General features: G+C 40.4%; 1 protein-coding gene across 1 annotated transcript in view; it reads left to right on the forward strand.

The window, feature by feature from the left end:
- The window catches only part of PREP (prolyl endopeptidase), an 87,646-nt gene extending 81,518 nt beyond the window's left edge, over positions 1 to 6,128 (forward strand). The window contains exons 13-15 of the mRNA XM_072141872.1: positions 632 to 763; positions 3,831 to 3,987; positions 5,215 to 6,128. Coding sequence (XP_071997973.1) covers positions 632 to 763; positions 3,831 to 3,987; positions 5,215 to 5,509 — 584 coding nt within the window. The 3' untranslated portion in view covers positions 5,510 to 6,128. The remainder of the gene's footprint in view (positions 1 to 631; positions 764 to 3,830; positions 3,988 to 5,214) is intronic.
- The last annotated feature ends 6,922 nt before the right edge of the window (positions 6,129 to 13,050 follow it).

The following is a 13,050-nucleotide window of genomic DNA, read 5'->3' on the forward strand; positions in this document are numbered from 1 at the left end:
AAACAAAAACAGAAAAACAATCAACTATCTCCTTTTCAAGACAAGTTTTTTTGGAGCATGTCTCCACTGTTTGGATTCTTGTACAAAATCCCACAGAATTTTTCCACAATTTTTTCTCTTGAAGGGCACCATTATTGAAGGTGGTCATGGCACCTGTTTTATCCAATGAGTGGCTTCCTCAAACAACAGGACGCAACTTCTGTTTTCCTGGACTCCCCTTGTATTGTTCCCTTGTTTGAGGAGACCAATCATTGGATGAAACGAGACCCAGGGACTTCAGGTTGGGCATGAAAACTTGAAGCAGCAGAATAATATCAGAACAGGCTAAATATGTGTTCTTTTTTTTCTACAGCAAAGAGAGATTTTTACATTGTAGGGGTTGATCAGGATTAGAAAAACTTTACTGCATTCTACCTGCTCATGGGTTGTCTCTTGTATTGCAGCTCACCTGCAAAAACTTATGGCCAGAAGCGTGGATGTTTTTGTTTTTCTATTCCTAGAAAACCCCTTTCATTCACATGAGAAGTGCACACCCCCTAATGTTTGTAATTGTTTCATGTGAATGTAGAGCTCCATTGTAGTAATAACATGAATGTTATCCATCTTAAAGTGTTTTCTGTTTTTCTTTAAGCTGGTATCTTGGGTAAGAAGCAGAATTGTTTTGATGACTTCCAGTGTGCTGCTGAATATCTGGTCAACAAAGGATACTCCTCTTCAGAGAAAATCACCATCAATGGGGGATCAAACGGTGGCCTTTTAGTTGGTATGAAATGTGGCATATTTTGTTGTAGCTTAACCCCTCCATAACTGCCATACAGCTATATATATATGTTGTATTTGTACATGCCCAGTGCAGATGCTTGTAAATGCACGTCGTAATACTGTTGCACTTTAGACTCTTGTACAGGCAGTCCCCGGGTTACATAAAAGATAGGGTCTGGAGGTTTGTTCTTAAGTTGAATTTGTATGTAAGTCGAAACTGTATATTTTATAATGGAAGTTCTAGAAAAAAAATTTTCTTTTGCCCCAGTGACAATTGGAGTTTCAAAATTTTTGCTGTAATGAGACCAAGAATTATCAATAAAGCTTCATTACAGACACTTTACAGCTGATCATTGCAGCCTGGGACTATAGTAAAGCATCCAGAGAGCTTCACCAGAGGTCACAGTGGGCAGAGGGGTCCGTCTGTAACTATGGGTTGTCTGTAAGTCGGGTGTCCTTAAGTAGGGGACCGCCTGTATTGTGTACGGATTCTCCCACCTGAACTGTGGATCCCTTTAGCTTTTACAGAGTGGTGCTAGACCTCTTGCCTGCTTTTCATATTACTGCTCTCCTTGTCTTGTGCCATACTCCTTCCATTTACAGATGATGGAATAATGCTCTGTGGCTCTTTATTTTAAACCAACCGAGGTCTGCAATTCACTTTGCCACAACTTTTATCTCTGTGCGATCTGGTATGCTCCTTGGTTTTCATAATGCTGTTTGTTCACTTGTGTTCTGTACCAAACCTCTGAGGTCTTCACAAAACAGCTGTAGGTATTAAAGGGAACCTGTCACCAGGAGACCCATTTTTAGTACTCCCCCAGTCCCAACAGAGCATAGTACATACACTGCCAAAGTGTTTTTGTAAAAAAAATAGGTTTTACAGAAAAAAGATATGTTATATTGTTCCTTTCATTAGCATCTGCGGTGTGACTAGGCAGTTGCCTAATAGGAGGGACTGGAAAGCAGTTGGAGCAGTTCACCCCCACCCTTGGGAAACATGTGACCTTTTCAAATATATGAATAACTCCCCACACTCAGGATTGGCTGTAGAGGAGCAGGGGGGTCGCTAAGCCAAGTGATGGGTGTTTTCATATATTTGAAAAGGTCACATGGAGTAGCTGTTCCCCAAGGGTGGGGGGACTGCTCCTTTCCAGCTCCTTCCATTTGGCAACTGCCTAGTCACACAGCAGATGCTAATGAAAGGTACAATATAACATATCTTTTTTTCTGTAAAACCAATTTTTAATACAAAAACACTTTGGCAGTGTATGTACTATGCTCTGCGGGGACTGGGGGAGTGCTAAAAATGGGTCTCCTGGTGACAGGTTCCCTTTAAGAGAATGGGGATGGTGTATTAGACCAGTGCAGAGTAAAACTAGACAGTTCTCTGCTGTGCCTGATTAATCGTTGTGTCTCATGGTGGATGATTAATCTGATGTAGTATAAGACTGGTGAGACATACTTGCCACTTCCATTAGTTGTCTGCACCACATTGTTACATTTTCTGGCACTCAGGTTATTTTCTGCAGGGCGATGCGCTCTTTTACTGAAGGAATAACTGTTTTCAGTCAAGTCGGAAATATGCCTAAAACCCTCAATAAATATGGCGCCGGGCATTTTAGGTGTAAATTACTCCAGTTTGCTGGCATATACAGATTGATACATCTCCATCAATATGTTACATACAGATGTACTCTACTAATTAAGTGATTTTTAATGGCAACCTCCCTGTTGTATTTTATTTAGGGGCATCAAGGGGCTGAATTCATATGCATACCACATATCTCAGTTTTTTTCATTAGGAAAAAAATGTGCTCATACAATTTTCTTTACACTTAAATGTGTGATTACTTGATACTCTGCATTTATATATTTTTTATAGAAAGAGTCCATCCTAAGAAATGGGCTAATTCTCTAGGGAAAAGACCTATATTTTTCTGTGGACAGAATTACTAGCCATCTAACAGCTGACCTACACATGTTTCCAGATCTGACATTCATAGCACAGATTTTTCTATCTTTAGGAGATACGCTAAAGGATTTTTGTTCTCCCTCAAGATTTCATCTTCATTGTTCTGTCCTTTGTTAGTAATATATGTAATATATGTGCATTGGCCTTTTCCTTCCATCTAAAATATGGCCTGGATACATGCATTCACAATAAAAAGAGGCTAATAAGCTGTATTAGACCTGGCTAATATAGGGCTTTGCTTTTAGATTATTAAATAGTCTTACTATCTGTGAAATTATTTCTCAAAAGCACACATTTTCAGAAATTTTTCTTTTAAGCAGAAAATAGAAAACAACACTCTAAGATAATAACTAATACCATGCCCAAATAACAAAGGGGTATTTCAAGATCAGCTCAGTAAAGAGTTTGCAGAACACATATTAAATTCTGCAGTCTCTTCATTGGCTAACAAGCATCTTATTGCCTATTTACAAATGAATGTCCCGTCACTGACATGTGAAGCTGACTGCTTCAGGCAAGCAATTGCCTGGGTTGCTATGTGATCATATTATAAATCCCAGACAATCTCTTAAAATGACAGGTCATATGGAAGGGGTCCCATTCAGTGGGATTCCCTGAAGTGGGACCTGTAGTGCATGTATCCAATAACTGCACCGCTCTTCACTTATACAGCTGAACTGCAGAAAGGCATCTGTAGTTGTTTTCATTTGTGTATATGTCTTACATACTATGTGCTACTACTATTACTTGTACTATTACAGATGTGTTTCCTTATGTTGAAGCAGCAGGATGTCAGTTTGTTTTTAATTAAGTTTTTGTGGTCTGTTAGTAAAAGTCCTGGAATACACGTTTTACCCTTAGGATAAATCACCAATAACTATGGTAAGATTGACTATGGCACATTACACTCTCTATTTAGTTGTACATAATCCCAATACATTTACACTTAAATGTTTTTTTTAATAAATTTGCAAGATATACTACAAGGGATGAGCTAAAGATCACTTGATGGAAAGCATTTACTCCCATGCATGATTTATGAGGCACCTGACTGCATAAAATGTTTGATTCTATTATTGTATTTATATTATAGCTGCGTGCGCTAATCAGAGACCAGAACTGTTTGGATGCGCCATTGCCCAGGTTGGCGTAATGGACATGTTAAAGTTTCACAAGTTCACAATCGGTCATGCATGGACAACAGACTATGGGTGCTCAGACAATAAAGAACACTTTGAATGGCTATACAAGTAAGAATTGCACTTTTTATTTTAGTTTCAATAAATAAATAATAAATAAATTCCTTCAAATGTTCATTCAGTTATCATGTGATATACTAAGCTGGCTACGTCACATTGCTTCAAGATGAAAGGTAAAAAAAGTGCTGTGTGTGTTGCATACAGTGTAGATAGTGTCTTATGACACAAATATAAAATGTAACAATATTGGATTTCTGCATCTCAATATGTTTGCTCTACTAGTGATATGTAATCAGGAGTGCACAACCTCCTGCACACAGCCTGAACCCCCCATCCTCAATAATAATCTGTTTGTGTAGCTGTATGTTACAGGGAAACAGTCCCCCTTGCCTCTCATGTTCATTCTACACTGCCTCCTTTACCCCTCCTCTTCCCAGCCCATGATACACAAGCTGATGGCTTGTGTAGATTAGCATGGTATGAAGTATGAAGAGCGAGGCAGGGGTAGCTGGAGTATCTTCCCAGTTAGTGCTCACAAAGTTCACTAAAGAACAAACAGGTTCTCTGGTTGGTTGCTCATTTTCAATGTAGTCAGGCACAGAGAACAGTTACACAAGAATGCCCCCCACTGAGCAACCACATCTTAGCCGTGATGTCCCCTTTATCTGTTGGAAGTGTGCAGATATGACATTTCCGGTGCATAGTATGGTACTGTAGCTGCAGGTCTGGCGTTAGGGGATGTCAAACTGGGCATTTGCCCAGGGCCTACTGTCCTAAAGGGGCCCCTGCATTTGGACTTTTGTGGGATAAGAAGGTGTTGCTTCTTTAATACTCCTCAGTTGAATGCCCGGCTGAAGATCCTTATCGTCTATCTCCTGTCTATAAATCTATATATCATCTATATACGTCTAGTTAAAGGGGTTTTTCCATGAAAGAAAATATTAAAATTTTCAATCCCCTAGTGATCTGAACACAATAAAGATAATTTTAACCCTTTACTTTACAATTTTATCACTCCATGATCAGTGGTCAGTGTAAAATTCCAGTGTGTGTCTCTAAGCAGACACATCATCATCCATCTAGCTCTGTGTGCTGATAATGTGGTTAGATTATGAAGGTACAGGGTTTATACACACTTTCATCGCACAGGAACCCAAGTTGTTGTAGAGCACTATAAAGTAGGATGGTATCGACCACCAAGATTATTGCCATCTGTTTAACCTTTCTGTTTTGGTATACCATAAAATATTGATACCCATTTGTGAACTGTCGTTACAGATACTCACCACTTCATAATATTAAAGTGCCTGAAGGTGATGGAAAGCAGTATCCAGCCATGTTGCTACTCACAGCGGACCATGATGACAGAGTGGTTCCTTTACACTCTCTTAAATTTATAGCTACTCTTCAGTACATAGTGGGCCGAAGCACAAAGCAAATCAACCCTCTGCTTATCCATGTGGACACCAAAGCAGGCCATGGGGCAGGAAAGCCAACTGCCAAAGTGATTGAGGAAGTCTCTGACATGTTTGCTTTCATTGCACAATGCCTAAATCTCAGCTGGGTTGAATAAGGAAAACTGAATGGATTTCATATTTAACATAAGGGCTTTTCTGTCACTTTACAAACCTCAGTGTATTCCTTTGTAATAATCTGAGATATATTTCCTGTTCCATCATTTTACCAGTACAGTGTATTATACTGTATGAGATATTAAGATTACACGGGAAAGTATATTATTATCATTTGTTTGGAAGGTCCTGCCCTTCATTTAACTGTTTCAGGTGAATTTTCTGCATTTGCTGTAATATTTGACACCAACAGTGATTTTGCTTTGACACAAAAAATGACTTATATCTTGTCGTTTCCCCCTGTGCAAGTATCTAAAAGTTTGTTCACACTACCTTTTTCATTGGGAAATTGCAATCCCATGGAAATGTCTCTCCTTATCGAATACTGCACACACACCCCTGGCCATAGATTTATGTGGTTAGAAGCTGTATCCTGACTAAGCTGCTAACCTACTTTCAGTTGCTTCAAGGGCATTTTCATGTATTCAGGTACATTAAAGTAAACTTCTCAGCTCATACTGTTTTGTCTTAATCGTAATCTTTAAAGTCTACTTTATTCACAGCATTTTGGGAAATTATAATATTGAATGGCACAAATCTAATAAACATTTGCTTACAGTTTATTGCTCTCTTATCTAATTTTTTGGTGATTTCCTTGTGTAACATTTTTTTTGTATTTTAATAACACTTTGTTCTTAAACAACTTATACCTACTGATTTGTTCATTATTATAACTTTTTTTTACACATTTAAAGCTTATTACCATATATACTCGAGTATAAGCTCCTAATTTTACCACCAAAATCTGGGAAAACCTATTGACTCGAGTATAAGCTGATGGTGGGAAATGCAATGGTCACAGGCTCCCAGTATATAGCCAGCCATCCCCTGTAGTATATAGCCAGCCATCCCCTGTAGTATATAGCCAGCCATCCCCAGTAGTATATAGCTAGCCAGCCCCCAGTAGTATATAGCTAGCCAGCCCCCAGTAGTATATTGCCAGTCCAGTGTAGCATACAGCCAGCCAGCCCCCTTTAGTATATAGCCTCATGTAGTATATAGCCAGCCATCCACCAGTTTGCCCAGCACATAAAAAAATAACTTTACATACTCAACTTCCGGCACTCTCTATGCTTGACCCGGTTCCCCCCTCTTCTTTCTTCTCTCTGCTGTAGCAGCCGGCAGAGACACGTCAATATGCTCTGTCGGCCGTCGGAGCACATGGCCGCCTATCTCCCGGGTAATACAACAGCGAGAAGGAGGAAGAGGAGCCACATGGAGCATCGGGAGCGCCGGAAGGTGAGTATGTACATTTATTTATTTTTTTATTGACTCATGTATAAGCCGAGGTGGGGTTTTTCAGCACATTAGACGGGTATATACTGTAAGTTGTAACCCCTTTGGTGAAAATTATGAAAAAATGTCCTTTTTTTCTAAATGTTATACTCATACAGTTAGTCTTGCAGTCCAAATTGGTTGCTAACTAACATTAACCATATGTCTACTTTTTCATATGTTAATTCATTTTATTAAAACATTAGGAGAATTAGAGTTCGAACAGCAATTTTCCAAATTGCACATATATTGCACTTTAATCTAGTGCACTTTCTCCTTTTTAGCTACCTCTGCATCCAAGTCCCTCTGAGGATTCAAACTTTTGATGAAACGCATTAGGGAAGCGAATGCGGATGGGGGATATTTAATGTGATTTAATAAAGAATTATTGATTTTAGGCACAATACCACTCATGGGAACTTTTTTGGCTTATTTTGGAAACTTCACCACCCAGAGAAATTATCTACCATATATACTCGTGTATAAGCCGAGTTTTTTAGCACAAAAAATGTGCTGAAAATCCTCAACTCGGCATATACACGAGTCAATACTTAAAAAAAAGAATAAAAAATTATATACTCACCCTCCGGCGGCCCCGATGCACAGCGCTGCTCTCCCGATGTAAGCGCGTGTCTTCTTCTGTCTTCTTTCTTCGTTAACATCCTGCTAGGCCCGTCATGTTTTTCTCCCGGGCGCATAGTATGACGCCAGCAGCGCTGTATACTACATGGGACAGGCTGAGCTGGCTGTATACTACACGGGGCAGGCTGGGCTGGCTGTATTCTACACGGGGCAGGCTTGGCTGGCTGTATACTACACGGGGCAGGCTGGGCTGGCTGTATACTACACGGGGCAGGCTGGGCTGGCTGTATACTACACGGGGCAGGCTGGGCTGGCTGTATACTACTGGGGGCAGGCTGGGCTGGCTGTATACTACTGGGGACTTGCTGGCTATATACTACTGGGGGGGTTGACACCTGCACTGCTGACCCAGCAGGCAATCATGTAAGGCAGCCCTGAGGTTCTTCATTGGACCCCGGAGCTGCCATGGAGGTGATTCACACCCCCATACTCGGCGGAGGTTGGCCGATCGCCGGGATTGTGGGTGAGTGCTTTAGGTTCTGCAGATATGTTTGATCGCAGCTGCTCGTGCAGAAGCTCGGCCGATCCACATAATGTTGGGGAACATATTGAAAATAAGTGGCGGCAACGCACCAATAGAGCTCCAAAAAAGGAGACAAAACAAACTAAAACAAAAATTACAATAGCAATTTCATAAAGTATTAAGGAGAAAGTTTAATCATTTTATGTAGGATTTGGGGCGCCTCTCATCAGAGACACATAGGGCTCAGAGGAAACCAAGGAATTCAAGTAGAACCCCATTTTTTGGAATCGCTGTGCTCGATCTGGAGCCGCATGCACAATATCTTCCATCCGGTAAATTTCATTAACTATAGTCAACCAGTGAAATAGGGTCAGGATCTCAGAGAATCGCCACTATGCAGGGATGTAAGCCTCTAATGTCATTATGATGCAGTAATACCCATGTCAGGTCACCCTCTAGGGATCTGCCAGTCAAATTCTTGACCAAACTCATGACCTCCTCCCTGAAGGGCTGAAGTATTACACAGTTCCAGAATATATAATTTAGTGTTCCACTAGGTTCCAGGGGGTGGTACCAGAGCTCCTCCATGCTCTGGATGTTAATCATTTTCTACCAGTCTGCTGTCATTGGAGCCAGCAGTCTGTAAGACAGTCTTCATGTGTCCCATAAGCACACTTATAGATTAATAGCAAATTCTCCATCTGCTATGATAGGAGCCAACACCTAGGGTTAAAGAACCCTCGAAGGTCTAAAATTTGGTAAACAAAAAAAACTGGAAAAATTAAAAAATAATAATTCCTAAAAAATCAAATCCCCTCTTTCTCTAGAACTAGTATAAAATGAAATACATTTTTTAAAAATCATAAAAATGTTTGGTATTGCCGCGTCCCAAAAATCCTATCAACATTAAAAACTGTGAACCCTGCAACGGAAAATTGAGCCAGAAAGTCAGAAACAGCACTTTTTTGCCTTTTGCCAATCTTAATAAAAAGTTATCAAAATGGTAGCGATGAAAATCATCCTGCAGGAAATGGCACATTACACACCTCCGTACGCAGAAGTATGAAAAGGTTATTGGTGTCAGAATAGGCCAAAATGCAGAATTTTTTTTTGTGTATAGAAGGTTTCATTTTTATTTTTTAGATGTATTAAAACATAATAGAACATAATAGAATACCAACCCAAATAACACATTTGGAATTTTTGTACAGCTTCCAAGTAAACAGCATGGAATATGAAATGTCACTAGGATGTACAATTTGAAAACAATCCTTCCTACAGCTCTGTTTTGATATGATGTGAGATAATAGCCACAGCTGTAAGTATTTCCCCAAAGTTATAATCCCAAAGCAGTCAGCACTGTTTTGATAATAATACATCTTGTCAGTACACCATACTTAACTGTTTTGGTTGGGTTAGTGGCACTGGACATAGATCAAGGAAGAATTAATTCTTCTTATCAAGATTGCCCTTGCATGCAACTTTCAATGCAATTGTTAGTCTATTAAGTTCGGATCAAATCTCCTTGTGGTTTAGGAACCCGGGGGGGGGGGGGGGGGGGGCACTTAACGTTTTCACTAGGTCACATACAAAAATAAAGTAAAATCATAAGCAAATTGGGCATTGCGGGTTCCCAAAATGTCCAATCTATTAAAATATAAATATAATTATTTACAGTGATAAACGTTAAAGAAAACCCATCATGCAAAATAACCCCCCTAAACTAAATATATTTTCATAAACTGCCATTAGAGAGCATTGCCTCTATCCCTTCATTGTCCCTCTACATGCCTGTAAACCTAAGCAATGAGGTCCTAAAGCTGTATGCAAATGACCTGTGAAATGTCCAATGAAGCATTAGCATATTCAAGCTGTCCACTCTATTCATGAGTGGGAGGCACAGCCACACCCCCAGTGCATGACTGACAGCCTGTATAATGATGTGAGGCTGTATAATGATGTGCTTCCTGGTGATGGTGGCCATGCCCCCTGCAGCCTGTGTGTGCATGTGTGTGTGTGTATAGGAGAGATACAGCAGCTCCAGGCAGCCATGTTACAGCAGAACATGTCAGATTCATGTGTAGCTGATGTCTGTGTCTCTCACATGTGTATTAGGAGGATGCAGCATGTCAGCAGATGCAGCACACACTCTAGCCATGCTTTACTATACATTGCACACAGACATGAGCAGGGGGACGAGAGGGGAGGGGGAATAGGGGTGACATCACTGCCTCTGACCATGTGACCAGCCTCATTTACATGATAAAAATAGATGATTTTACAATGAATAATGTATGAAATAACTAGATAAAGGCTGGGATGGGATCCTTGTGAGCTGCTCCAACAGGTAGTAGTGACAGGACAAGTGATACAGACCTGATGACAGGTGTCCTTTAAGGAAAATGGTATCTAAATGTCTGAATCACCACTTTTACTCCATTTTGCCTCCAATAAAAATTGTGTTCAAAAGTGATTGAACGGTTGTATAGTTTTCAAAATGGTATCAATGAAAACGACATGCCATCCTGCAAACAATGACACCTCACACAATTCCATACTCTGAAGTCTGAAAAAATTATGGGTGTCAGAATATGGCGATGCAAGGTATTTTTTTTTTATTAATGCAAGGTTTTTGAATTTTGCAGCATAACAAAAATATATAAATGTGGTTTCGTACTCATCTAAAGAATAATGGACAGGTGTCATCCCACCGCATATTAACAGCCCTACATTAACATTACTTTATTTTCCACATCCACTTAAAGGGTGAACGTGATTCTGAGCAGAAAAACCATACTTCTGTTCCAGGTGGCCCTGGGAATCAACCCCTTAAAGTATGTTGCCTCTCGGTCCTCCTTTAGTACCTTTTTTGGCCCATAGAAACCATGGTTTCCAACTCTGAAAAGACCTACAATCAGTAAGATGGAGGGGCGGAACCTGCCTCCTGTGACATCATCACAAGAACCTGCTGCTGACCAATGACACCAGAGCTTGTGTATCTTAGACACACCCACACAGGCAAGTGTGTAGCTTGTAGCTAAGAGGCTGAATAATATGCACATACGTGAGAATGTGAAGGTTTATTCAATGACAAGAAAAGTTGCAGTATTATAATTTTTGCAACTAGAGTGAACACTGATACAGGTAACAGGGGGCACGGACACAATGTACCCCACTAGATTAAATAGGTTGTTCCCAAAATCAAATAGCACCACAAAAAATAGATAGATACATAGATCATATTAACCTGTATAGAAGGTCTAGTCCTCAGAACCAGACACACATATGTGGACCCCAGCATGTGTTGCCTTGCTTTGTCAGGGTATGTATCCCTTGTCCTCTGTTATTCCTCTGGGTAATGTGCAATACTTGTTTGTAAGCAAATACCTTGACTTGTTCTGAGGACTATACTTTCTATTCCTCTATACAGGTTACCGTGATCTATTTATCATGTATATTTAGTTTTTTGACCATTGACTTTTTGGGGCATATTTATCTGGGCCTCGCGCCACGTCAGTGGAGTGGAAGCCCTGAAATAATAACAAATGCTAACTTATTGCTAGCACTTGCGATTATTTAGCCATCTCCGCCACCTTCACGCCAGTGGGACGTGGCCGGCTGGGAGAGGGTGGACGCGAATGGGCCAGCTAGTATATTTCTACGCCGGTGCTAAATGTACCCCTTTCTGTGTATGTTCTCTTTTTAAATGGATTTGTTTTAATTTATTATTTTATTTATTATAATTGCAATATTCTTGGACCACAATGATTTCATTTTGTCCCAGAATTTCATTATGCAAAAGAAGGTAATTAAAAGAAATAAATATATATATATATATTATCCTTGCACATATTACAACTTCTTTGCATGGGTGTCGCAATTGTGTGTGACCTTAATAATTAAAAGGTTACCTGGTGCGATTCATGCCTCCAGGGCAAATGTTTTTTGTATGATACAGCAGATAACTGCCTTGTATGGACAGTCCATGAGTCCTCTCCACTTACCATCACACTCATGGGGACTGTGAATATTTCATATACATCTCCAAGAAACTAAGTCTGTTTGTATAAATCTCACAGGCTTATCCAGTAAGAATATAACTGCTATAATATTGCCCACTGTGTACAGGAATATAGCTACTATAATACTGCCCCCTGTGTACAAGAATATAACTACTGTAATACTGCCCCCTATGTACAAGACTATAACTACTATAATACTGCCCCCTATGTACAAGAATATAACTACTATAATACTGCCCCCTAGGTACGAGAATATAACTACTATGCCATATAACACCACCAGCCACTCTCCCACCCCCAAGTATACAGCAAGACCCCCCATGTATATAGCCAGCAAGCCTCGACTGTATATGGCCAGACAACCTCCCCCCAGTATACAGCCAACCAGCCCCAATGTACCCCAAATACTAGTAGCGCTATATGTTCCTCCGCTGTTGAGGTTCTTAAAAAGGTACTTATGTTTGTTAATGGATTGCCACAGGTACCGGTTCTGATGGTGGGGGATTATAACATGGTCCTTTCTGTAGGATGTGATAGATTTGGGGGGGGCGACACAAGTGGGTTCTGAAGGCTCTACTGTACTGGCTAGAATGTTAGATGAGATTGGATGGTATGACTATTGGCGGGTCACACATCCTGACGTACAGCAGTACTCATGTTATTCCAGCTCACATAACACCCTCTCTAGAATAGACATGGCTATAATATCACCGCCCATGCATAGATATATTCGGGAAGTTGAATATCTGCCCCGAAGTGTATCGGACCATTCTTCAGTCCGAGTCGCCGTTGCTGTCCCCTCTGTAGTGCCACGCCAGGTAGGAAGCTGGCCAATAAACCCCTTTTGGATACAACTGGTAGATAAAGGGGATTTGTTTAGCAGGGAAATAGAAACTTTTCTTCAGGATAATGATAATTCAACCACTGTTGGCTTGGTATGGGATGCAATGAAGATGTACATCAGGGGGATCTATAGACAACAGATTAATAGACATAAGGCTAGGTCCCGTGAACTCACGATGCATTTACAGCAGAGGGTTCTTTCTACTGAACAGATATATATGCAGAATCCAATACCAGC

The sequence above is a fragment of the Engystomops pustulosus genome, chromosome 3 (genome assembly GCF_040894005.1).
Source record: "Engystomops pustulosus chromosome 3, aEngPut4.maternal, whole genome shotgun sequence".
Classification (NCBI taxonomy): domain Eukaryota; kingdom Metazoa; phylum Chordata; class Amphibia; order Anura; family Leptodactylidae; genus Engystomops; species Engystomops pustulosus.